This window comes from Myotis daubentonii, chromosome 7 (genome assembly GCF_963259705.1).
Source record: "Myotis daubentonii chromosome 7, mMyoDau2.1, whole genome shotgun sequence".
NCBI classification, from domain to species: Eukaryota; Metazoa; Chordata; class Mammalia; order Chiroptera; family Vespertilionidae; genus Myotis; species Myotis daubentonii.
The window spans coordinates 16,907,267-16,934,282 of NC_081846.1; the positions used below are offsets into that span (position 1 = coordinate 16,907,267).

The window sequence follows — 27,016 nt, forward strand, 5'->3', positions numbered from 1 at the left end:
TTTGTTTGTTCACTAAATGGCACCAAAACAAATAAGAAGCCAAACAAGTCCAGGATATATCTTCAACACAGGATATATCTTCAACACAGGATATATCTTAAAGCCCATCTCTGTGAGGACCTAGGGACCATGAAGCCCTCTTAACACCCAACTGCAGCTGAACCTAGGACTTGGTTTTATTTTTTCAGACTTTCAAGAAAAATTTCACTTCACACAATAATTTCATGCCTTACATTTTTAAATCATGGAACTAGACAATGTTCTGGAGCTTTTTAATGCACCAAAAATTTTAACAAGTTGCTATACTCTCTTTTTTTAAAAAAGGATTCACCACTCCACAAACTTTTTTGGACTGGGTCCTTTCCATGTAATTTTATATTGCTTTCCTTTCCTTTTATATGCACAGCAAAACATTTTATGAAGATATCAATTTGTATGTTATGCTTGCCTCTTCAGAATAAATTGAAAAATCTGTGTGTTTCTGTCTGAGCTCTCTTTGAAAGGGCTTTTAAGGGCTTTTGTGCAGTAGGACCTGACATTGCATTTCCAAGGCACAAGCCTCACTTAGGTTTTGTTTGAGAAATTGACATATTTCTCCAGCAGTGGAGGTGAGGGTGGAATGTGATTTCCTTTTCCTTTTCCTTATCAAACACAGGTCTATGTATTTTCCCCCTGGCTGGTAAGCTATTTCTTTTGTCCTCTGGTCACTGTAACAATCCAAAAATATATAAGTATATCATGCCTTTGATCTGTGGTTTGAGTGTAAATACTTCCCTATACTCTATCTTTTAATTGCAAGCATCATATACTTAAATAGATCAAAAATTTGACATGTTTTCCATATCGAAACAGTTCCAGATCAGGAAATAGAAAGCTAGAGAAGTCACTTCCACAGGAAGGGATGGGCACGTACCTTAGCTATCTGGACACACCAGTTAAGCAGCAGCTGGGAACCAATGTTATCCTTGTGTTCATGGACATAATCCAACAGGCAGCCGTGGGGCATAAGCTGTGTCACCAGCTGAATGGTGGGGCTCAGACACACCCCCAACAACCGGACTAAATGTGGATGGTCCATACTTGCCATGATCAGAGCTTCCTGTAAGAAAAAATATAACACCATCATTTCAATTCAAAGTTCTTTACAAATGTAGTTAGTTGCACGGCACTAGTGCTGCTGATAAGGATTTTAAAATGCATTCTCACTTAAGAAATCAATTAAAAATAAAGACATTATGTTGCTATGATATTCTTAGTGATTTAACTCAAGTAAAATTAAATAAAAAATAAACACTATACATGTGTCAAAGTAGAAAATACTTTAGAATAAGTGAATATGAATTTAATAGCAGTATTTTCTCTTTTGTAATACAGAGTATATTAATTGTTATTTACTGCCAAATAAGTTGAAATGGAATCCTGCCTTATACCATGGATTTTTCACCTTTGGTCTTTGGTTCTAGAGTACAGTAATTTATATAGATACAGTTATTTACATGTAGAATAAGGTGATGCAAACTTAAGTCACCCATTATTCATAAGCAATATACCTATTGTGTATTTATGTGAAAAAATAAACATTTTAATAAATATTTTTCCTAAGTCAGCCTTAACTCAAATTTATTTTATTTTCAAAATTATAAGTGACATCTTATTCATAGAATTATAAAATTTGAGAGCTAGTTGAGACAAAAAAATGTTTATTCCAAATTCATTAAATAAGGAAACATTTCTATTTTTATCATAATTATAAAGGCACTTTTGCTTAATGGATATAGATTTTAGTGCATCCTAAAGTGAGTTTCCAATGAAAAGTTATTGAAAATGTCTTTATATGAATTTGAAACCGATATGACATTACACACACATACCCCCCCCCCCCACACACACACACACACAAACAGGGGTAGGATATATATATGACGATTATTACAGTCAGTTTACCTACATGAAGGTTTGTTCATTGTACTTGAATAATTTCTGCAGCTTTAAAATTTTTTCAAACCAAAAAATCGAGGACAGAAAGCTATATTGAACTTCTTTTTAAGATGACGTAGCAAATTGAATACACACATTTACTTCCATTTGCTCTTAATTCCAATTTAGTAACAATAAAGGAATTAATAAAAAGCCAGAAACCAAATATCATACAGATGAAGCAACAAGGAAAGAATACTAGAAGCAGGAACTGGCTTGGCAAACATAAGAAATCTGAAGCCTAACTTGGTAAGGGGGAAACTGAGAAGAAATCCGATTGACACCACGGGGATACACAGGCGCACACCACCAAAGGCTCCAGGAGTGTTAGCACCATACGCCTCGGTAAGCCGAGCTGGAGGGCAGGCATGACTTGCGCAAGATCGCGTCAAAGTATATTTAGGAACAACTTGGACTACTGATCTATTCTTCCCTCCATCCTTAGGAGAGAGTAACAAAAAGCATTGTGACCTGTACTATTAGGCACAATAGAAAGAGAAGGGCTCTGACAAAAATATTAGACTTATGTAAATTAGCAGATGCTGAAAATTGGGCGCACTCTCTAGTTCCTTCTTCCAGATGGAGCTATGGCTTCAAAATTCTGAGTTTTGTTTAAACCTTGAATTCTATACCCAGGAAAATGTTAACAAGGTGAGTAGATATACAGGCATGTTCAGACATTATCTGTTGTTAAAAAATGTTATCTCAGGCGCTTCCTTTCTCTGTTAGATGTGTGTATTAAATAAAGAGTACATTAAATTGAAGAAACAAGGAAATAGCAGTGATGGAATATTTCAGAATAAAGGATGTGCAGCAGAATGAGATAACAACGTTCAGGCTGGAGTAGAATATGTCACTCTGGAAAGGTGATCCTAGAAGATGAAACTGATAGAATACCTAATGAGATCACAGTGCATTAAGAGCGCCGGCTGGTGTGGCTCAGTGGTTGAGCATAGACCTATGAACCAGGAGGTCATGGTTCAATTCCTGGTCAGGGCACATGCCTGGGTTGTGGCTCAATCCCCAGTGTGGGCATGGAAGGCAGCCAATCAATGATTCATCATTGATGTTTGTCTTTTTCCCTCTCCCTTCCTCTCTGAAATCAATTTTATATATATATATATATATATATATATATATATATATATATATATATATATATACATACATATATATATGTTAAAGTACAATAAAAGCATATCTACTTTTCTAGCAAAGGGGAAAATCAAATAGTGATAGATATATAAGAAAAGTAAGGAAAAAGGAAAAAGAATAATTTGATGTGAAACAAGAATTGCACTAGAAGATAATTGTATTTACTACAGAACACGGCTGGAAATAGTTATATAATCATAACAACGTAAACTCGAAATGCTGAAATAAGCAAACATCATATGACTAAATTGGAAAATGAGGGGCAGGGAGGTACACTTTAGCAAAGTGGTGATGGAAAGGGTATAAAAGATATATTCCTATTGTTTTAATACTATATGATGCATAAAACAAAAAAAAACAAACAGGAGTTGACAGTATAAACATATTATTTAGATATATGGAGCTAAGCTACAGGAGAAATTGCCAAAAAGTTGGAAGTGATTGCTTTGGTCCATGGAAAATGGGGTTGGAGAAGGGAGAGGTAGGTAGCTAGAGACTGCTGTTTTTCACCTTTAGCCTTGAAGCAGCACTTGGCTTTTATTGTTATTATCCTAAAGCTATTTCTGAGGCCATTATTCACTTTTAACCTCCACTACTGTTTTAGTGGTGTTCAGTTCAGTTGAGTTTAAAGATTATTCACAATTATGGGGTGTGTCTGGTGGAGTATATAAATTGACTGAATCTAGCCAGAGTCTTAGGTGAGGTGTAACATTTTAGTGTTTGAGTAAGTACGGGTGGGACAGTATGGCCAAACGCCTGGAGAAAGGAGTGATTCAGGTCCACACAGAAGAAATAAGCTGGTAGGATGGTATCAGCTTTACTCAAAGAACTTTGTTTTAGAGTCAGTTTTGCAGAAGTTGAAACCGTCACTTCCCAGATGCTTCCAAGTAGGTTAGGTCCTCCAATTCCCCTTTCCCGAGACACCCCAGGAACCAGGCGAGTCAGAACACCAGCTCCTATGCTTCCTGGCTGAGACCACCACAACAGCACCTTGAAGATGGGAAGCCCAGAGAGGCATCACCTCTGACAAGGGCACTGGCATTCTCAGGGGGTGCCAGTCAACAGTGCCAGGGCTAGGACCTCTCAGTGGCTCCACCTGGGGGCAAGAGCTGGTAAGAAAGGACAAGGACCCTGTAGATACCACAGGGTGACTGAACTAGAAGACCGGTTTATGAGTGTGTATGAGACACCCAGGAACATCCCAAACTATTTGGGAAAGGTTTACTGGGGACTGGAGTTTCTGCAGAATCAGCAAAGCCAGAAACTTGAGTTATTACGATTGATGTGGCCCCAGCTAGATCAACACTTTGGTTTTACTTACTGTATATTTCAGTAAACATGTGAAGTAAAGCAAACCACTATGGTTATAGGAGAGTGCAGAGAGGAATGACAGCCAAGTTAAATGACCTGTTATGCAATCCAGTACTAAGACTAGTTGATTAATTCAACATTAATTAATATTAAGAGTGTAAGTCAGAGGGTTCATGTGCTGATATGCACACATAGAAATATGCACACACATCAACGAATAAGCAAAACATACAATCAAATGAGTATCTAACTTAGTCAAGTACCAAATTAAATATTTAATTAGCCACTCAATATCAGCTATCTCGTTAACTTAAATGTAACCTGATTGTATTCTCTCTATTTTTCTTCTCTGGTAGCGCTGTCTTTCATGTGCATAAGGGTCACCTAAGTTTATCCCAAGTGTAGCATTCTTGATCCCACTCCCAGAAAATCAGGTGCAGAAATGGATCAGAAGTCTGCACTTGTATCAAGCTCCCTAGATGAAGCACTGTAGGTAATAGAAAACTCTGAGAACTTCTAGAATACCTCCATTCAATCTGTGTCTCTATAATCTATTTCAAAAGCAGTAACATGCAACAGTGTTTTGATCCTTTTTATAACCCTATAAAGCAGTCAAAAGAAGTAGTAATTCTCTGCTGTAAAATGAGGGTGAGTAGGATTGCTGCCTCAGATCAGCTCCCAAGTGAGTAACAGGGTCAGTTTTAAGACTTCAGCTTTCTGATTCTTAGCACAGTGCTATTTATTATGACAGTGAAAATATGATTATTTTTACTTCGGTTCCATCAGCACTCCTCACTGTAGATGCTTGTCTTTTAACAAGAAGACAGCCTCAAACACCTGAATTAGCCATACCTCTATAAATGGGGTCTAATTCTACTTTAGTTCCTGAGAAACAACTAAAGTCAAACAACAAATCTGTGCTTACAGTTAAACTGCTATCACTTATGATATGCTTTTTCAGAAAAAGACCAAAAAAAAGTCTCTCTGATTTCCTAAGAGTGTTATCTGGTACAGACCATTTCTTAAGATAAAGAAAACAATAAAATGTCAGGTAAAAGAGAGATTTTGAGTTTATTTTAAGCTTCTTTTTAGCATGGAATATATAAACAATAGGTGTGTTTTTTCTTTCCAACTCAAGGAGTAATGATAATTCTATTCTAAATATTCATTTGAAAAGTTTACATCAGCAGAATGTGAAAAAATCACTTGAAAGTTCTCTCTAAAATATCTATTAGTAAGTCCTGGCAAAAAAAGCTGGGTTGTATTAAGGAAAATTGCTCATTACACTACAAAGAGTATTTGAAACAAAATTGCAGAGTATTTGCATAATAGTTCTCTTCTTCTTTTTTGAGAAAGAAAAGATGAACAAGACACTAATTGTAGGTTTTATTTTTTCATAAAGAAAATAGCAGATGGCTTTTTTGAGGGATAGGAAAATAGATAAAGAAATGAGAATATGGATTCATTTAGAGCGATGAGTGTGATGCAAAAGAAAAAAATCCAGTATTTTAATAATAGAGTGTTGGGTTTCAATAAATCACTCTGTGTTAAAACTAATAATGTGTGCTGCTCCACATTTCGTGTGGCCCATGGAAAGAATTTTGGAGTCTGCTGCTGTCGCTAAAAAAAATATCACCAAGGCCACTGGAATAAGTATAATTTGACAGGTGCATTATCAATTTTTCCAGAAATAAAATTATTAACCATCTTTGTTTTCCCTTTCATACATATTTTTCTTGGGGTGAATTAAAGGATTTTCTCATTGGATGGGGTGGGGGGGAGGAAGATGTAACAGGTACTACACTGAAAACTAAAGCATGAACATTTTTCTTTATAATGAGGTCTGGTTTGTATAGGACATTTTTTAAAAAAACCACCAAGGGACGACCAAAATCTCTGAAGCGTGTATACCATTTTTTCTCTAGCTTATGCTATTTGTTTCTCTATTTTGGTCTGAAGGGAAGATGTTTCTCTACAATAATAAAACTGAGCAATGCCATTTGTCACATTAAGGCATCATTTTGCCCAGCCTTCAGATGTTTATACCTTGCCACTTAAACTTGTTTTCTCACTCATGTTGGTTAACGGTTTCACAAAAAGAAAATAAACACACATATGGCCAGTGAAAACTGATGGGCTATTCTGTTTTTTTAAAAATGTTAACTTCAGCCAAACTTTTACTGTTTCATTATATCTCTGGGCCATTAATTCAATACCCTCCAGCCGAAAATGGAGAAAAAAAAAATCATTGTAGCAGGGATAAGGAAGATTAAAAAGGGAGATAAAGAAGAAAAGATACACAATTAATGCAGACATATAAAACTGTGCTTAATGCAAGAGTCAGCGCTTATGAATGCTCCAAAGGAAGGTTCCTAAAGACAGTGATGGTGATGAAGAAAACAAAGAAGATAATGGCGATGGCACTGATGAAAATGAAATAAAATCATTGGTCCATAATAATGTTTTACAAACCTGTTTTGCTGCAGATGCTACCCAGATAATAAAAGAAATGAAATCTCCATTCCTTCCCTCATGTCTAGAATAAATAATAATTTACTTGTGCAAGTAGTGAGTAACAGTTAGGCTGAATTAATGCCATCAGCTTAAGTTTGCCCACATTGCTCAGTGGTTTTAGCAATCCTTCCAATCTTGGGTACATGTTTGTGGCTCGAACAATCCAGATGAGGGTCTTCCCAACTTTTAGAGCCATTCTTTTCTTCCATTTCCATTCCACATCATTCACCCATTGGGAGGCCGACACTTAGCTTTAGATATTACTTAGACATGCTACATGATGAAGAAAGAACTCTGAGAATAATTTCACACAAGGTATAATTCTACTTTCTCACTATGTTCTCTACATATCCCTTACTCCTCTTTGGACTGAATTTCCCTTCATCCTCGTTTTATTTTCTTATCCTTCTGTTACGTATTCATCCACTTAAAACATTTATTGAAGACCTGGAACTGATGAAAATTAGGTCTCAAATATCATCTCTACCCTCATGAAGCTTTCCCTCTACCAAAAGAGCCAACAAATAAAGAGAGAAACCAAATAAATATAAAATAGATGTATAAATAACTGTAAATTATATTAAGAATTATGGAGAAAATAAAGAGGGCATTGTGATGAGTAATAAAAATGGTGTTGAAGAGCTACTTTAGATAGGGTTAGTCAGGAAATGTGTTCTGAGATCTGAATTATGAGAAGAAACCAGATAGACAGATGCGAGGAATGAGCCTAAGAACTTGGCAAATTTTTTTTAACATTTTTTTTCTTTATTGATTAAGGTATTATATATGTGTCCTTATTGCCCCTATTGTCTGTGTCCATTGGTTAGCCTTATATTCATGCATACAAGTCCTTTGGTTGATCTCTCTCTCTTACCCCCACCCATATTTTGGAAGGTCTGAGAAAGCTAATGTGCCTGGTAGAGGCCCGATCATGAAAGGACTTGCAGTCACGGGAAAAAGGCTGAAATGATTCATAATTTAAAATGCCCGCTTTCTGCGATGCTTCTTTTCTCTCCTAGCCTGCACTCCATTATTAACGATTTCAATGAAAGCATTTGCCATCATCATATGATCTTTTCCCATTGATTTTTCCCATTTTGCCACTCCTTGGCCAAAGGGTATTGCCACCACCTGAATACTCAAACTTTTAAACGTTGTTAGAGAAAGGTATAGATTCATGGGGATTTGACCTAAATCTTCTGATCTGTTCCTCCTAAAATAGCTCTCTGTTTCCATTTTTAATTTCTTATTGACTCTTTATCACATTAATTATTATCTATATCAATGAACGGAAAAATAAAATAAAAAACTTTCTACGTTTCACAATATTTACTCTGTAAAATGTACGCTTGACATCATTCCATTTTGTCTTCTTTAATCATTTTACCAGTGTTTCCTTCTAGTACAAGTTCAGGCTCACTCTGTATTGTCACCTTTAAGGTATATTTAGATGCTCTATATTCTAAAAATGAAAGTTCCTTCAATTTTGTCATTTCTCTACTTTGGGACTATTTGCTATTCTTACTTAGTCTATTTGTTTATTTTATAGTCTTTCATTCCTTAGGGCTCTAGTTTTCTGCAACTTTGCTGCACTTTTATTATTCAAATTAGTCTTGAAAAAGTCACCAAAAACTCCTTTTCACTGGTCTGCAGGTTTATTCTCTCATTCATATATTTTCCTGGCATTCTGCACTATTTTACTTCACTGAACACCCTTCATTTTGAAACTCCTGATCTGTCTGATGTTACTCTTTTATTCTAACCTAATTTGTCAGTCTTTCTTGGTATTCTTATTATAATCACTGACACCTGCTTTTCTCTCTCATGCCTTAAATGTGGAAATGCTACAATGGCTTTAGGAAATATAACATAATTAGCAGACACCTGGAATCAACTGAAAAATTGTAGTTTTTCAGAATTTGATTTCGTTTGAAGCTATTTAAGTAACATTCCTATTTACAAAGTCAGAAAACACAATCCATTACCATTACATCCAAAAGATGTGTCTGAAATATCCCAAATATGAGAATTATGTTGTGCCCTTATTCAAAGCATTTTTTGGCCACTTGTGTGATTTCCACTGTCATCTCTGAGCAGGAACTAACAGGTCTTTATTTATGTATACATTCCATACTGCAATACCTATCAGAGTCTTCTTAGACTGTTAACTTAAGTGTCTGCCATCTATAATGATTTTTCTGGAAGAAGTAGTATTAGTTGATCATTAGTCTATGGCTAAATTCTTGTTGAGTATATGGCTCATAGTAAACAAAATCAATGTTATTTTATTAATAAATGAACAGTATCTTTATTATATTCCCTACTTTCCATACCACCTCATCCGTATTTCAAATGTCTCATATTGACATAGATGTCCTGCTGAACTTCAAATGTAAGATTCAAAATAAAATCCCCCATAAGAGGTTGTCTGCTAACTCTATTAATTTTGTAAGTTTCAGAAATATTTTCTAACTTGGTTTTAAAATCTTAGGTTCATCTTTAGCACTCTAATTTTTATTGTTTTCCATTCCATCCCATATCCAATATTTTTGCCAAGTCCTAATAAATGCTTATTCCAATGTGGCTCAAACATGTATCCTTCTATGTATTTTGATTCTGATTCCTACTTAAGTTCAGACTCACATGAGTATGATAAAAAAAAAATGCTGATTTTGTCATTAACTCTAGTCTGTTTTTGCTATAACCTACAAAAGTATCTGGATTTTTTTGGAGTATTACACAGAGAGCCTTAACATTGCATACACTCAATAAACATTTGTTGTATTAAATTGGATATGTTGAAAATTGCAATAGATTGTGTAATGAAGAAGCCTAGACTATGCTCCCAGCTATGACTCTAACGATCTGTGGGACTGACCTGCATATTTGTCCTTGCCCTGCCAGATTCAGTCTCCACTCTTCTCTACTTTGCCACATGCCCAGTGAAACTGACCCAAATGCATGATCAGAGGCTAGCTGTCCCCTGGCTTTCACTTGGGTTCAGACAGTGAAAAGCAACAGCAGAAGATAAGACAGACGAGTGAGTTTGGTTTTACTCCCGAGCCTCCACTTTCCTGCAGACCACAGCTGCTGTCAGGTCAGGGTAAACACCACTTGTTCAGTCAGGCCTAGTAATTCTGTGACACGTCTTGAGTTACTTCAACAATCCCAGTTGTGGCTCCTCAACCTTGCCCATATCTTTATAAAGCCTCCTTTCCTAAACTCTCTTCCATTACTCTAACTTTGTACACCATGTATTTCCTGCAGGGATTTTCCTGATACACTAATCGTGGACAAGTCATTTAACCTAACAATTATTTGTAAAATGAAACACTAGGTCACAGATGGCAAAACATGGCATGCATAATATACAAACGCCCCCTCAAGTCATCCATGGTAAATATTGCCAAGCAATCACTGTGGTAGGTCGATAATGAATCCCCCCAAATGCCCGCATGCTAATCACAGGAACCTGTGGATGTTGCTTTATTTGGGAAAAGAGTCTGTACAGATATGATTAAGTTGGGGATTTTGAGGTGAATAGATCATACTGTATTCTGGTAACAGAGAGCAGGGGGAGATTAGATACCGACACACAGAGAAGTCAGTGTTAGGAGGAGGAGGCAGAGATGGGAGTGATGCAGCCATAAGCCAAGGAACACCGGAAGCGGGAGGTGGCAAGAAACAGATTTTCCTCAGAGCTTCTGGAAGGCAGGGGGCCACACCAACACCTTGATTTCAGAAATCTGGCCCCCAGAAATGTGATGTAATATATTTCTGTTGTTTTAAGTCACCAAGTTTGTGGTAATTTGTTACAACAACCTCAGGAAACTAATACCATTACTGTATTCTTTCCTGCCTGGACTGGATGAGGGCTCAAAATCTTTCTCAACTCAATGCTTTAGGCAACAAAAATCAATTTACTAGGAGGTAAAGGTGAGGTTAAACATTGTTGCCCTGATTTTATACATATTTTAAAAATTAATGTTGCTACCATACCTTATTTAGTTTGGATGTACTATATTAGTCTAACCTAAATGACTCAGATACTATTTAATTCATATATACATACATACATATATATATATGTATATATATATATATATATATATATATATATATATGCAGCTACATGATATAATAGAGACAATGAGCTTATCACAGAGCCTAGTACACTCTTAAAATGTTAGTTATTACTACGTTTGTATTAAACCGATTATATCTAAAGGGAATGAAGTTGTTGAATAGCAAAGGTATGGCCAAGAGTCCAGAAAAAAAAACAAAAACAAACTGCAACTGCAGGGTAAGTGGTCAATTTGACCTTTTACAGTCCCGTGGGGATATCTGGGATGCAAGGCAGGAAACCTGACCAAGAAAACCAAGCAAATTGGTTTTTAGTTTTGTTTTTTTTGTCAGCATTTTAGAATCTATTCTTTTTCTATTTCAGCCCAAGGAGAGGTGCAACTCTCTCCTCCCACCTTCAATATAAAATAGTCATGAAGAGTTAGGAGATTATGGAGTTGCAAGAGAACTCCAAGGGCTATATAAGGAACAAAAGGTAGCCACAGTAACAGTAATAACGCTGCTTAGCAATCTGGGTTAAAGTAGATAATGAGACCAAGGGTCCTGGCGAATGCCTGTACAGTACTCCCCCTTATCTGTGGTTTTGCTTTCTGCAGTTTCAGTTACCCACAGCTAACCACTGTGTGAAAACACTAAATGGAAAATTGCATAAATGAAGAATCATGGGTTATAAATTGAGTAGCATTTTGAGCAGTGTGATGGAATCTCAGGTCATCCTTCCTGTCCCACCCAGATACTGCCCACCAGTTAGTTGCTTACTTAGTAGCCATGTTGGTGATCAGATCGACTCTTGGGGTATCATAGTGCTTGTGTTCAAGTCACCCTTATTTTACTTAATAATGGCCCTGAAGTGTAAGAGTAGTGATCCTGGCAATTCAGGTATGCCAAAGAGAAGTCATAAAGTGTATGTACACATAGGACAAAATAGTATATATGTACACACATATATGTATATATGGTTCTGTACTATCTGCAGTTTTAGGTATCCACTGAGGTCCTTGGAAAGTATGTCCCATAGATAAGGGGGGACTATTATAATTAGGGCAGAGACACTTTATAGTTTACTGAGTAATCATAGCAAAGCTCCAGAGAGAGAAACACAGAGGTGTCTGCTATGAACATGTCGGGACTGATACAGAAGAACAAACTCAGCAAGGTCCAACATGAGTCTTTTCCAGAGGACACTACAGTATGCCATAAAGAATAAAGACTCAAACAAACCAGAACTAGAATAAGTCCTCTGAGACTATATTCTACCACCAAGGAGGAAGAAATAATTAATAGCTTCCAAATAATGCCTTTCTTTCATTTTGTTCTCTCTCTACAAAAAACTCTATTTCTTTAAGGGCTATTTAATCTCTTGGGTAATTCCTGAATTTAGTTCATCTATAAAGTTTACCAGTTCTTAGTAAGCATATTTATGGTCCCTTTAAAATCAACTATTAAGTAATTTATTCAGATCATAATACCTTTTGTTAAATTATGCCTGGGACAACACTACTCATTTTACATACTAAAACTTAGTTTTTAGGCAATCTTGTCTTGTCTAACAGATATTATTCTATTAATTAAATGATAAGGAGACAGGTTTGAGAAGGATAAGCAATTTACCAATATCATAAAGTTAGTAAGTTGCCAACCTGGGATTTGAACCTGGTTCTCATTGTGTCTCTGGCCAAGGCTCTTTCTACCATGCTGCCTCCTCAGGAATTACTGTCAGGAAGGTAACCAGGTAGAGCCATGCCGGGGTCCAACCCCAGCAGGTCCAGGGGTCCCCAAAGGTGTGGGCGGAGTCGGCGAAGAAGGAATGACATGGAGACAGCGTTCAGTTGATCAGCAGCCTAGCCAGGATCTCCAGCCAAGTTCTGGTCTCGATCTCCAGAGAGGTTCTGCTTAGGATCTCCAGCCAGGTTCTGTAGCCATGTTCTCTTGCTAGGTTCTCCAGGTTCTCCAGCCAGGTTCTGTAGCCATGTTCCCTCGCTAGGTTCTCTAGCCAGGTTCTGTCCAGGTTCTCCAGCCAGGTTCAGTCACCAGGTTCTAGTCAGGTTCTCTTGCCAATTTCTGTAGTCAGGTTCAGTCCAGGATCTTTTGCCATGTTCTCTCGCTAGGTTCTGTCTCTAGGTTCTGAGGCCAGTTTCTGTCCAGGATCTTTTGCCATGTTCTCTCCAGCGAAGTTCTTCTGTCTCTAGAGAACGTTCTGTGTAGGTTCTGTGCCTAGGTTCTCTCTCTTGGTTCTGTCTTCTAAGTTCTGTCTCTTGCTGTCTTGTTGCATCTGTATTTATACCAGTTGATTCCAATCCTATCAATCTCTATTCCAAAGGTTAGGGCGTTTCTTATCTCCATTCCAGGGAGTAAAGATTATGTAGCTTAAGCATGATTGTTCGTAGTTAAAGTGATTAATTACCCACCTGGCACTTAGTTAAGAGGTTTTATTCCCTCCCTAACTTCAGGGGAAAATCCCTACCTGGGGAAACAACCTTTCTCAGAGACCTTGGTTAAAACACATAGTGCCAAGAAGGTGAGCAAACATATTAAGAACAGTATGCCATATATGCCAGGTCCCTTGAAACAGCAAGCATGGACTGGCTCCCTGCAGAGCCAGCTGATAATGTAGTAATCATCCTAGTGTCCTCCCAGAAATTGTCACGATAAAATTAACCCATTAATGGAATCTAAATAATGTGACATTCTAACAAATGCTAACTGTCCTTTTTTTATTTATGTAAACTACACTTTATCCAAATTATGAGCACAATTTATCCTCAACTACTTAAAACTAATCCTCCAAGAATAAATTGCTAAATTGCCTTGTGGAAGGAGACTAAGATTAATTCGTGTCTTTATTCTCATTTCTGCATAGGAGAACTTGGTTCTAGGAGTACTTAATAATTTTAAAAATTCAATTTGACTTAAGGTAGGTAAGAATCTAGCAATTTTGGTAATAGCTCTTATTTAATCACTTAGAACTTTATGATTTGCTGTTTTGTATATTTTATGGAAATAATAATTCTGTTTTGCTAGATACTACATCTTCTTTAAAGGAAGACAATTTACTGTGTTTCTAGTTGGCAAGAACAATCTTAATTAATGACAATTATATCAAAGGCATGAAATGACAAGCAACTAAACTAAATAAAATTAGAGAAATCCTCCCTTAACATCTAATAAAATATCTCATATACACTGCTGGCAAAGGAGTAGGCTGAATGGTGTTTTTTTATGATTCATTCAAGATAAAATAGTGAGTGACATTAATTACTTACCAGTCGCATGCTCACATGGGATAATCCATATAAAGAAATAATTTGTCCTATCACTTATTTTATTCTTATCTCCTCTACTTTTTATAATGAATTTAATTATTACCATCAGATATATTAAATTTGAAACCATGATTTATATGCAAGTTCTTATATTAAATATTCATGCCAATGTTATTTTAATATTCTACACCTACCCTGATGTCAAGGGCATGCTGGTAGAGGCAATAACTAGTGAAAATCTACATTAATGTTATTTATGCTTTTATGTTTTTAATATAAGAGTAGTAAATATTATTACCATCCACACAAGCCAAATAAGTTATGATAAACCCTTAACAAAAATTATATGATGTGGCAAAGACCCCTACTGCTAAAATCTTTATTTCAGGCAGGTATGAGTCAAAGGAGTGTGTGGATTTGTGGCTAGACACACACAATGAGGGGGTTAGAAAGCGGAAGTGAAACGAAGAGTACCTCATAAAAAAAAAATATCTGCAAGAAGACATTGAATCCTGATCTGGCATTTGAAACAAGCCATTAGAAAATAACTAATATATATATATATATATATATATATATATATATATATATATATATATATATATATATATATATATATATATTCCTACCCAAGGATATTTTTCCATTGATTTTAGAGGGAGTGGAAAAGAGAGGGAAAAAAAGAGAAATATCGATGTGAGAGAAACACATCAATTGGTTGCCTCCTGCAGGCGCCCTGACCAGGGCCCAACCAGGAGGAGTCCATAATGGAGGTAATGTATGTACCTTTGACCAAAATTGAACCTGGGATCCTTTGGTCTACAGGCTGATGCTCTATCCACTGAGCAAAGCCATATAGGGCTTAACTAATAGTTTAGAAATGAAATGGTATCTTAGATTTAATTAACCTAGGAAAGGTTTATTCATCATAATTATATTCATCACCAGCAAACTCAAACATACTGCAGGGCACTATAGTGGTTTTTGTGTGATATATTACTTTATTAATAACTGTATAGAGTTAAGGAGTATTTATTAGGAATACCTAGTCATTTTTTTCATTCATTCAAGCTCAATATTGACTGGGAGATTGCTCTATATATTTCCTGAGATCACAAAAGTTAAAGACATATATTTTACTCTTAAATAGCTAATATTCTAGTAGAAACCTTTTAAATGTGCTAAAAGTAGGTTATAAATATTAATAATGGTTGTGACAAATATTTATGATGCAAGTTTTCTATAATAATTTACCGAAGACAGAGATTACCGTCTAACTGAAAAAACGAATAATTGAATACTGGGGAGTGGGGGTGGCTACGGGGGGGTGAGCTTTGTTGAGCAGAGAAAATCTGAGTGCAAATACTAGGATGTGGAAAAAACATGTTATAAAAAAAATAACTGACATGGGTTAGTGGTGTGATGAGGAGAAAGAGATATGGACACTGATTCACACCAGTTCTTTCCAGAGTCTGCTCTGTCTTTTACCAGCTATGACGTAAGAAGCAAGTCATTCTCACTGTCAAACCCTCAGGTTCTTGTGCACAGCAGAGGATCAATAATGCCCATCCTGTGAAATAACAATTCCTCAAAATGCATGTGAAGGATCTAGGACAGGGACTGTACATTACAATTATCCAATATAATTAGTTCCCTTTTCTCCTAAAATTAAGAAATTGGAAAAGTGTCACATGCTTGGGGAATACGAATGGATCAACTAACGTATATGCATCATCCACTATAGGACAGAGCACAGCAAGGGGAGATAGGTGGAGACTGGTGCTTGGAGGAGTGTAAATAATTGGCTGATATTTGAATTTTATTCTAAGCAAACTGGAGATCAATTAAATGTTCTTGACCAAGAAACTCACCTAATTTGGCAGCACTGGTCCAGTGCGAATCATAGGAAAAGGGTCTGTATGCCAAGAGGTTGTTTGGGGAGGTGCTGTCCATGAATGAGGTAATGGGATCCCAGCACAGACAGTATATTCTGAGGAATCTGAAATGCATTCCTAGCTTGCTAAAGGCAGACACATTTTTAAAGGGCCTTGTGCTATGTCTGGGGTTATCTACTTTGACTCCTTTTTAAAAATCCTTCAGCATAGAACAGATACTTTTGAGAAATTTCTCTTGTGGGTGATGACACTACAAGTCAAGATAAAACTTTTTCCGGTTCTTTCTGGATAGAGATGCCCTCCTTGAATCCTTCTTCCCTGCAGAGGGAAATGATGTGCACGTACTATAAGTAGAATTTTGCTTCTCAGAATCTTTCTTCCCATCATTCTCACAAATGGTTATGCTTTCCCCCCTCCACCAAATTTCATGTATGTGCTGGTCAGTCAGACCCTTTGCCTTGTGCACACATATCCTCTGCTTAATTAATATGGGCATACAAATTACTCCTTGACCATTGTGCTAAACAATTCTGAAAAGGGCAAAAGAAGTTACAGTATCCAAGTCCGTGTAACATCTAATAATGTCTTGGTTCCTCATACATATATTCAGAGACAGCTATTCCAAGTGCAGTATGGTGACTTTTTGTCTGTGGTCTCTATTCATTGCTGCTGTTATCTATCCCTACAGGTGAGGATACACCAAACTCTGAAGCTATTCCATTAATCACTTTTTACTGTGCATATTTCACAGTATTATACCGTCCAGAATTTCTGAATTCCCTGTGTAAATATTATATAATTTTAAGGTTCTGATGATGGCCATGAAAACAGTGTGGTGATGTCCAAAGGGAAGGGGTACAAGGGTTGGGGAGAAGGGGTGAAAAAAGAGGGAGAGGATGGGGACATCTGTAATAGCATCAACAATAGAAATAAAGTAAAAAACATAAAACAAACTGAACTGAGATGGAAATGGCTCTAGAAGCCTAAATACTAGTATAAGATCATTTTGAGAGTTAAAAATAAAAATTTAACGTTAGTATTTATGATTATGAAAATTTTGGACTATTAGGAAATGTTTCTGTGGCACTTCAACTCTCAAGATATTTTGCTTCATTTTGTTTCATCAAAGGAACCAGAAAAGTATTATTTATGATAACACATAATTTACTTAGATTAAAAGGAAAAGAATTCATATATTCAGAGTAATTATTCATCAAATATTCTAACGGTATGCAAAATCCACTCATAAGAAATAAATTCTCACTTTTTAGGCATTTTAATTGTAATTTATATAAGTTAATATTCACGGATGTGTTAAAACATGTACTGGAACATCATAACCTAAAATTTATTTTGATTTTTAAAATCATAGTATAGAGAAAGCAAGTATTTGAAGGTTCTTCTAAACCAATTTCAGTGATTTTTAAGTGAAAACTATGCAATTAAATGTTAAGTGTGATTAAAGAGGCAATGAACTTGAGAATATTTGAATTATCAGTAGAGTTATGGTGCTCTTTAACATTAAGGCATTTTCACACCTCTAATGTATTTCTTTTGAAAATGTGATGGAAGTATTTAAATATTTCATTTAGTAGTTATTACTAGTACATGATATTAGATAGCTTTGAAAATAGATACCTACATCTATTCTGTTTCTGAACTAAGAGTTTCTAATGGAACAGTGTACTTTTTAGAGAAAAACATTAAAAATGAAATTAATTTGATCAATAAACATAAAGATTTACTACATTTAATATATATCCAGCCATATTCTAAAAATAAGAATAAATTGCATATCACTTGATAATAATGAATTTCATTTTATAATTTTCATGTTTTTAGTCTCAACACAGATTTAAAATTTGTTATTTAGTGATTATGATGTTACAAATATTTTCAAATAGTACTAGTGGGTGGTGGAAGAGTTGAGAAAAATGAATTTTGATCTTTTTATAAAATTTCAGAATAAGCATTGGTGAGTAAAACTAGAGCTAAAACATAAAAAAATAATAAACATTAATTGAAATATTCTTTGGGAACTATTTATAAACTATTTATGTTTCCATGATTTTGGAAGTTGAGTACAATGAATTATCTTCCCTGGGTAAATTATGGTTTTATATTTTAAGAGTTATATTTTCTAAAACAAATTCAAAATAAACTCTATTAAACAATGTACACATTTTAAAAAGTTAGGATATAGTGATTACCTGTAGCAAATAAATACTTGTAGTATTGTATCTTATATCTTTTAAATAAAAAAAATTAAATAGGAATGAAATTTAGAAAAATATTCCTGTAGATATGACATGTTAATACAAGCACTGCAATTGGTGAGTAGAAAGAAAACAGAAGGGCCACAGAGGTTACTTTTTTGTCAATTATACTAATTAACAGTATTTTCTATTTGTAAATTCTAAAAATGTCTACTAGAAATAAGAAATAAATTATTCTTTGCCTTTGTCCCTCAGTTTCCTTTAATAATGCATTCCAAACAATTTAAAAGTCAACTTAAGCTCCTATTTTTTTTTATTTGCCTATGCATTTCCTTAGTAAGTATAAAAATTGTACCGTGAAGAGATAGTAGACTACATATTCTCTTTTTCACATTAAATTAATTTTTAATTTATGTATTTATTTATTTACTTAGGCTCATTAATTTTAAAGTAATGGCAAGTGCAAAAACCATGTCTGTCATGCACATCTGAATGGCCTCAAGGAACATCCAATTAGAAACTGTTATGTTCTCAACACACATAACTTGCATATTCAATTCCAGTGTAATTCCAAAAAAAACATCTCTTTGGATTTGTTAAATCCACAACACATTTCAGGTTAGCCAGTAATTTTCAAGTATTTTAGGGTTATTTCTTGGCAGTTGTTTTTTGTTTACAACTCATAGGACCATATATAGAACATGTGATATCAAAGATAGACAATTTATTAAATAAATAATCATTTGAAGATAAATATATGCATCAATAACATGAGAATAGAGCACCAATATGTTTATAAAACAACATATGTAATAAGTGCTAGGACTGAGAGATTTAACATTTATCAATCCAAATGTGTAAGTCTCTGCAGAGCATACTGGAGTTAGTTTATTTGATTTAATCTTTCTTTCTTAGATACCTGGAGAGGATGTAATATATTTTGTTTGAGAAGGTAGATCAAAGTATTTTGAGCACTAGACTAGTTTTCGCTATTAATGAATTTTAAATTTTTACCTAGGGTTTTGGCATTCAAGATTAAAATTACATGTGTGAATAAGGAACACAAAAACATGCTTCATAGAATTGTACACTTGAAACTGATATAATTTTATCAATTGTCACCCCAATAAATTTGATTAAAAATAAAATCATCTAATAGAATAAGAACATACTTCATATTTAAGTACTCATATAGAAAACTTTTATAAATGTATGTATAGTACATTGATAATAATAAAAGCATAACATGCTAATTAGACCAGACATATTTCCGGACAACTTTCTGGATGAAGCCGAGGCTGTGAGGGAATCCCAGGTCTCAGGTGCCTGCCAGTGGCTGAGGGAAGCCCAGGTCCCAGGTGCCAGCAGCGGGGGGAAGGAAAGCCTACTCTTGCACGAATTTCATGCATCAAGCCTCTAGTGTAAGTATATTTTATATATATATATATATATATATATATATATATATATATATATATATGTATTAAATCCACTCATTTCATTTTCTTCCTCCTAATATAATATATACACAGATCTATTTATATTTTCATTTTAAATAAGGCAAATAAAAGAAGAAAATAGATAAAACAATGTTCAAAACCTGAACACCTATAATTGCAATCTCAGCTTTGAAATTATTAGGGTTAATGTTGCCTAGGTAAGATCTTAAGCCAAAAAAAAAAAAAATTGGACCAACTGAAAAGGGTTCAGTTCTGTCAAAATTTAACATAATATTTAAAATTATGAATTTTTTAGATCTCAAGAAGTAGTCAAGGCAAAAGGTATCTATCCCTATTCCCTAAATTAACTCATGCTCTCTTCTTTACTTCTTCCCTTAGGTTTACTTTTTAATTAATATGCAATATCCACATCTAGAAAATGTGTCAGTCTGAAAATAACTTTCAAGAATCAATGTGAAGGAAAATATAAAAATGACAGTAAGTCTAAAAACAGTTTAAGAACTTAGAGTAAATGTCCACACATAATTTCCTTAAATCAACCCAGACTCAGTTCAAAACCAATGTGTAGCCCTTTTGAGTAGCCTTTATGACTTCACCATCAGCATATTTTTTCTTCTTCATACTGTCCACTCCCACAGAAAAGTATTTCCAGTCAGTTCCAACTTTAAAGCCCCAGGAGCAGCAATCTGACTAAGAGTTGATAGGTACAATGGTTTGTAACTGAGATTAGACATCAAAATGACCAGGTAGATACAATTTAAACAGCACCTCTATTGTGAAATCACCCCCGACGCCGGTGGGGAGAGGAAACGTTCCCTTCTCTAGGCATTCTACTGTGAGATCCTCAAAGCAAAGAGTGTGTCTAATACCTCTGTGTGTTATAACACCAGATACAGTGATTGCCACTCATTTTTTGATGAGTTGAAACTCATAGAAGTATGAATCAAATATTTTAGACCCTAGTGTGAATCCTGCTTGAAATACATAAGCTGTGTAACTTCAGCTGAGTTGATTATTTAACTGAATCACCACTGCCCACTTTTTGTTGTGTTGTTGTTGTTGTTAATCCTCACCTGAGGATATTTTCCCATTGATTTCTAGAGAGAGTGGAAGGGAAGGGGAAAGACAGAGAGAGTGAAACATTGATGTGACAGAGACACATTGATTGATTGCCTCCTGCACTTGCCCTGACGGGGGCCAGAGATTGCGCCTGCAACTGGGGTACATGACTGTGGCTGGAATTGAACCTGAGAACCTTCAGTCCATGGGCTGATGCTCTATCCACTGAGCCAAACTGGCTAGGGCACCACTGGCCCTCTTTTAAGATGGGCATTATAATACAGACCTTGTTGAGGTTCTGTAGGATGTGAGTTCTTGTAACTTGAAGCATAATGCCTGGCATGTTGCAAGCATCCAGTAAATGACTGCTGTAAAGGATGCACGGAGATTGGAAGTGAGCGAGATGAGGATGATTGCAGGCTTCTGGAACTTATAAAGCATTCAAAGAGGTCAAAGTCGATGATGAGAAAGGGAACCTCACTGGGAGACGCATAAGAGGAGGTTCAGAGCAGTTCTAGGGCCAGAAGAAATGCAGGGATCCTAAGAGTTGAAAAAGGGTTTTTGGCACAATAATGAGGGCTTTCTCCATGTTGACACTAGTAGAACCCCCCCCCCCCTTGTGTGGAGCCTGGATGGAAGCTGGCAAGGTGATTTTAACAGAAAGTCAAGAATGGTGGTGGTAAAAATCAGAGCTGTAACAGACCGTATAGTGGGGATAAGAAAGTAGGTGAAGAAGATGAAATGATGGTTGATGGGTCATGAATACAAGGCAGGCTTTGGCAGCTAACAGACTTAAACAAGAGAGGATGCTTAGGAACTCTGAGTAGGGCCAAGAAAATATTTAATGAAGTGTGGGAGCAAGATAAATGTTAGAAAAGGTCATTGTGGTCAAAAGCTGGAAGTCTAAGAGTTTGATTTCTCAGAGGTAGAATTGTTTTTATGAAATACAAGCTAAATCTATCTTACCTAAGGATAGTTCAGTGTTCTCACTGTCTCTAAGCCTAGCCAAACCAAATCCAAATGGGCTCAAATCTTAGCCTTTCTGCTTCTCCCTAATGTTGAAAAATTTATTAAACTTTCTGTTCACTGAAGCACAAACTATAATACTATAGAGTATTTCATCTTGCATTCTTCCAAGCACATTAAAATCTCCCATCACATATACTAGTAGAGTTCATTGGTCATGTTAAGTCAGATTTGTGTCTTATGTCATACAGAGATAATCTAGCACTTGATCCCTGTTTGTATAGTTTATGTTGCCCAGAAAGAGGTTTATTTATTAACTAGGAGCCCGGTGCATGAAATTCGTGCACTGGGTGTGTGTGGGGGGGGAGTGTCCCTCAGCCTAGCCTGCCCCCTCTCACATACTGGGAAGCCCTCAGGCATTGACCCCCATCACCCTCCAATCGCAGGATCGGCCCCTTGCCCAGGCCTGATGCCTCTGGCCTAGGCGTCCGGCCCGGGCAGCAGGGACCTGCAGTGGCAGCGGGGGGTGCCGCGATCGCGCGGGCTCCGCCCCTGCCCCTGCAGGAAGCCTCTGGCTGAGGCGTCCGGCCCGGGCAGCGGGGACCCACAGCTGCAGCGGCCCCGTGATAGTGGGCTTCGCTTTAGGCCCAGGCAAGGGACCCCTAGCTCCTGGGACTGCCAGCTTCGACCGTGCCCAGCTCCCATCGCTGGCTCCACCCCTACTTCCTGCTATCACTGGCCAGGGCAGCAAAGGCGCCTGATTCTCCGATCATGGCTGGGGGGCAGGGCAAAGGCGGCCCCAGGGCCGCCTTTGCCCTGCCCCCCAGCTCTTAGCTCCCCCCTGGGTTTCCGATCACTGTCAGTAGCAGGGGGCTTCTTCCTGCTTTCCCTTTCGCCTCCCTGCATTGTGCCTACATATGCAAATTAACCGCCATCTTATTAGCAGTTAACTGCCAATCTTAGTTGGCAGTTAATTTGCATATAGCCCTGATTAGCCAATGAAAAGGGTATCGTCGTACGCCAATTACCATTTTTCTCTTTTATTAGTATAGATATGTGGTGGTGCAAGAGGACCACTGTCCTGATCCCCCTTCAAGAAAGGACTGGTTTACCCAGCATCCGAGACTGCCACTGGCCAACTGTCTTCTGCAGACATACGCTGCATAAAACTACTTCACCCAAGTATACTGGTACACTCCTTCCCAGGGTGACCCACACCTAATAGCTACTGGACAACTTAGGTGGCTCATTTTAGCTCCAGAGCTACCAATGGGATCAGGTGAGACTGTTATCAAGCCTGATTTCTATGTGTCCCCCACCCCAGCTCCCCAGCTATGGAGCCTAAGGGCACTTCCAAAGAACATTGTGCATATTAAATACTATCTCTAAAATATGAAATGAAATAAAAAAAAGATAAATTCTATCTCAGAGTATCTTCCTGGGGAATACAACCTCAAACAAATTATTTAAAAGTGAACTAAACAGAGGAACCAAGATGGCGGCAGAGGTACACACCTGCACTTGCTGCCTTGCACAACCACATCAAAACTACAACTAAAAGACAAAATGGATATCATCCAGAACCATGGGAAGGCTGGATGAATGGAAATACTACAGCTAGAAGGAAAGAGAAAACCACATTGAGATGGGTAGGACGTGCGGAGGTGCGTAAGTGCAGAGGTTTGGAGGTGTGTGCAGAAATGGGCTGGCAACTGGGCGTGCTGTTGTCTTTTTCAATCGGGAGGGAGATACAAGCTCCCAATTGCTCTGAACTCCAGTTCTAGGTGAGACTCTGGGGACCAAGACTCATGCGGGGAGAAACTGGACTGTCTGGCATCGGGACAGGAATGCAAGGGCAGCTTTCTCGCAGATGTGCTTGCAGCAATCAATCATTGTTCCTGCATGAGGCCGCAGGACACAGAGACTCTAGGAACTCTCCAGGCAGGGCTGACTGGCAGCCAATGCAGTTTGCTCTACCCCGGTGATTCCCTGAGACCCCACCCCACCCAATTTACAACCCCACCCAAGCTGTATGCAGAGACTTTTGCATATGAATGGTCTGTTCTTTTGTAATCTAAAACCTAACAAACTGCTGCTGGGTCAAAGAGTGCCAAAGCTTCCAAAAGAAGGTCTAAGGCTTGACAGCAGCCTGCATTGCTTCACATCTGCGCCTCATCTGGGCACCTCCAAACCCCTAACAAAGAGGAGGAATCTGCAGATCTCTCTGTAGCTCCTGCTGGGTGGCCTCAGGCAGTGACTGACTTTGCACCTCCTTGGAGATCCAAGAGCCAGTGTACCCAGTGGTCAATGTGAGACCATAACAGATTACAACTCTTCAAATCCATAAGAGATACACTCAAGGGGAAGACTCAGTGAGCACCAAAGCCCCACTGTAACAGTCCTACCCCATAAGGGTGTTTCCAGCACATAAGTTCTCCCATTGTAGAAACAGCTGGTCCTCACAGCCAATTGGCCTGGTGGTCAATTCCTCCCAGTGATACCAACAGCAATCAAGGCTTAACTACAATAAGACTGTGCACACAGTCCACAAAGGGGTGCACCAAGAGTGTCCTCCTCAGGTAATTAGGGAGGCTGAGCCATTGGGTCCTATAGGACACCTAGCACACATAGCCACTCTATCAACACAGGGAAGCAGCCAAAATGCGGAGACAAAGAAACAGGTCACAAATGAAAGAAATGGAGGAAAGCAAACTACTGGATATAGAGTTCAAAACCACGGTTATAAGGTTACTCAAGAATCTTCTAGAAACCTCAGAGAAATTTAGTGAGACCTTCAAGGATATGAAAAAGGACCAATTAGAAATTAAGCATACACTGTCTGAAATAAAGAATAATATACAGTGATCCAACAGCAGACTAGAGGATCCCAAGAATCAAGTCAAAGATTTGAAATATGAAGAAGAAAAAAACACCCAACTGGAAAAGCAAAATGAAAAAAGAATCCAAAAACATGAAGATAGTATAAGGAGCCTCTGAGACGACTTTAAGCATACCAACATCTGAATTATGGGGGTGCCAGAAGAAGAGAGAGAGGAAAATATTGAAAACCTATTTGAAGAAATGATGACAGAAAACTTCCCCTACCTGGTGAAAGAAATAGACTTATAAGTCCAGGAAGCACAGAGAACCCCAAACAGGAGGAATCCAAAGAGGACCACACCAAGACACATCATAATTAAAATGCCAAGGGCAAAAGACAAAGCAAGAGAAAAACAGTCAGTTACCTACAAGTGAGTACCCATACAACTGTCAGCTGATTTCTTAACAGAAACTATGCAGGCCAGAAGGGAGTGGCAAGAAATATTCAAAGTGATGAATAGCAAAGACCTACAACCAAGATTACTCTACCCAGCAAAGCTATCATTCAGAATTGAAGGTCAGATAAAGAGCTTCACAGAGAAGTAAAAGCTAAAGGAGTTCATCACCACCAAACCAGTATTATATGAAATGCTGAAGGGTATTCTTTAAGAAGAGGAAGAAGAAGAAAAAGTTAAAGATAAAAATTATGAACACAAAGTGACAACAAATACATATCTATCAATAAGTAAACCTAAAAATCAAGTGACTAAAAAATCTGATGAACAGAATAAACTGGTTAATATAATAGAATCAGGGGCATAGAAAGGGAGTTGACTGACAATTCTCTGGGTGAAGAGGGTGTGGGGGTGCGGGAAGAGACTGGACAAAAGTCATACACCTATGGACAAGGACAGTGGGGAATAAGGGCATGGGGTGGGGTGGGAACCGGGTGGAAGGGAGCTATAGTGGGGGGGGGAAAGTGGTACAACTGTAATAATCTGAACAATAAAGATTTATTTTAAAAAAGTGAACTAAATAGTTTTAGCAAAAATTTGTAGACTTTTTAGAAATAGCTATATCATATATAGAATGTCTACCAATGGAGCTAAGAAATTTTGTTTATCTTTATTACAGTCTCCTCTGCTATGCCAGGAACTAAAGTCATGACCAAAACAGACATGAAACCTTACATTAGAAATCTATTGTATTTATAGAAATGGCCAAGACCATGTAAAAATAAAAATAATGATAACATAGGTAAAGGGTTTTGTTACTTTTTAATGGGCAAATACTTAAAGAAGGGGTTTCACTCTTGCATAATCTCAAGCTTCATGAAGTGAGTAGAAGCAAAAACAATACAATCCAAGACTGAAATAGGATAGGCATTATAACAAATGTGGCAGTCATCTAATTTGCTTAAACTTATGCAGTTTAAGAATAATTTATTGCCAAACAATTTGCAGTTTCTCTTCCTGTTTTTTGAAGAGGATTGCCTTTTCTTTATATGTACCTAGAAAGTAGTTTAGGTTATAGCCTGAGGAAATCTAGTTTATCATAAATTTGTCTGAGAATAAGAATAATTCAAATACCAGTAAAGTAGGCATTTAAAAAGCATAATATATTTTCTGGCAGAACTTTTCATAAAATAAGGTAAAAACCTGCCTAAAAGTTTCAGGCAATGGTGTGTTTGGGAAAAGACAATTAATGTAGCTACTTGGAGAATCTGTACTGAGAAACTTGATGACTGCTAAAGATTATTCAGTAAAACCATGGTAAATTGTAAAAGATAAGATTACTGGCAAGCCTATAAGTCTAAAATAAGTAGAGAAAGAGTATTAAAAAAACAAAGGCATATTAGAAAAAAAAGTCACTAAATTTATAGGAATGGAAAATTAATTTAAATAGCGTTCAATGAAAATAGAAAAAAACTTAAATTATGGTTATATATCACAATAATAAAATTGGAAGTCCTAATAAGGAATGGAAAATACAAATCTAAAACATTAAGAATAAGAAAAAAGATAAAACTATAGGGAACATAGAAGCAAGATAAACACATAGTTACTAGAAGGATTCTGAATAGTAGGAAAACACTACTATTGTTTAACATTTCTCTAAAGCCTCCAGACTTAGATATAATATAAATATGCAAAATCAGAAATGTTCTTTTGTGTCAACAATGTCCAATTAAAAATATAAATGAGAAATAATATTATAATTATAATGGAACCTAAAACTACAAAATACCTAAAAGTAATTTCAATAAGGAAAATACTATCATAATTTAAGAAAATTAT

At 36.8% G+C, this 27,016-nt stretch overlaps 1 protein-coding gene across 1 annotated transcript in view; it reads right to left on the reverse strand.

Moving 5' to 3' along the window:
* Nucleotides 1–27,016, reverse strand: part of ERBB4 (erb-b2 receptor tyrosine kinase 4) — a 922,327-nt gene that overhangs the window by 156,262 nt on the left and 739,049 nt on the right. Inside the window, exon 20 of the mRNA XM_059703027.1 lies at nt 914–1,099. Within this exon, the coding sequence (XP_059559010.1) occupies nt 914–1,099 (186 nt within the window). The remainder of the gene's footprint in view (nt 1–913; nt 1,100–27,016) is intronic.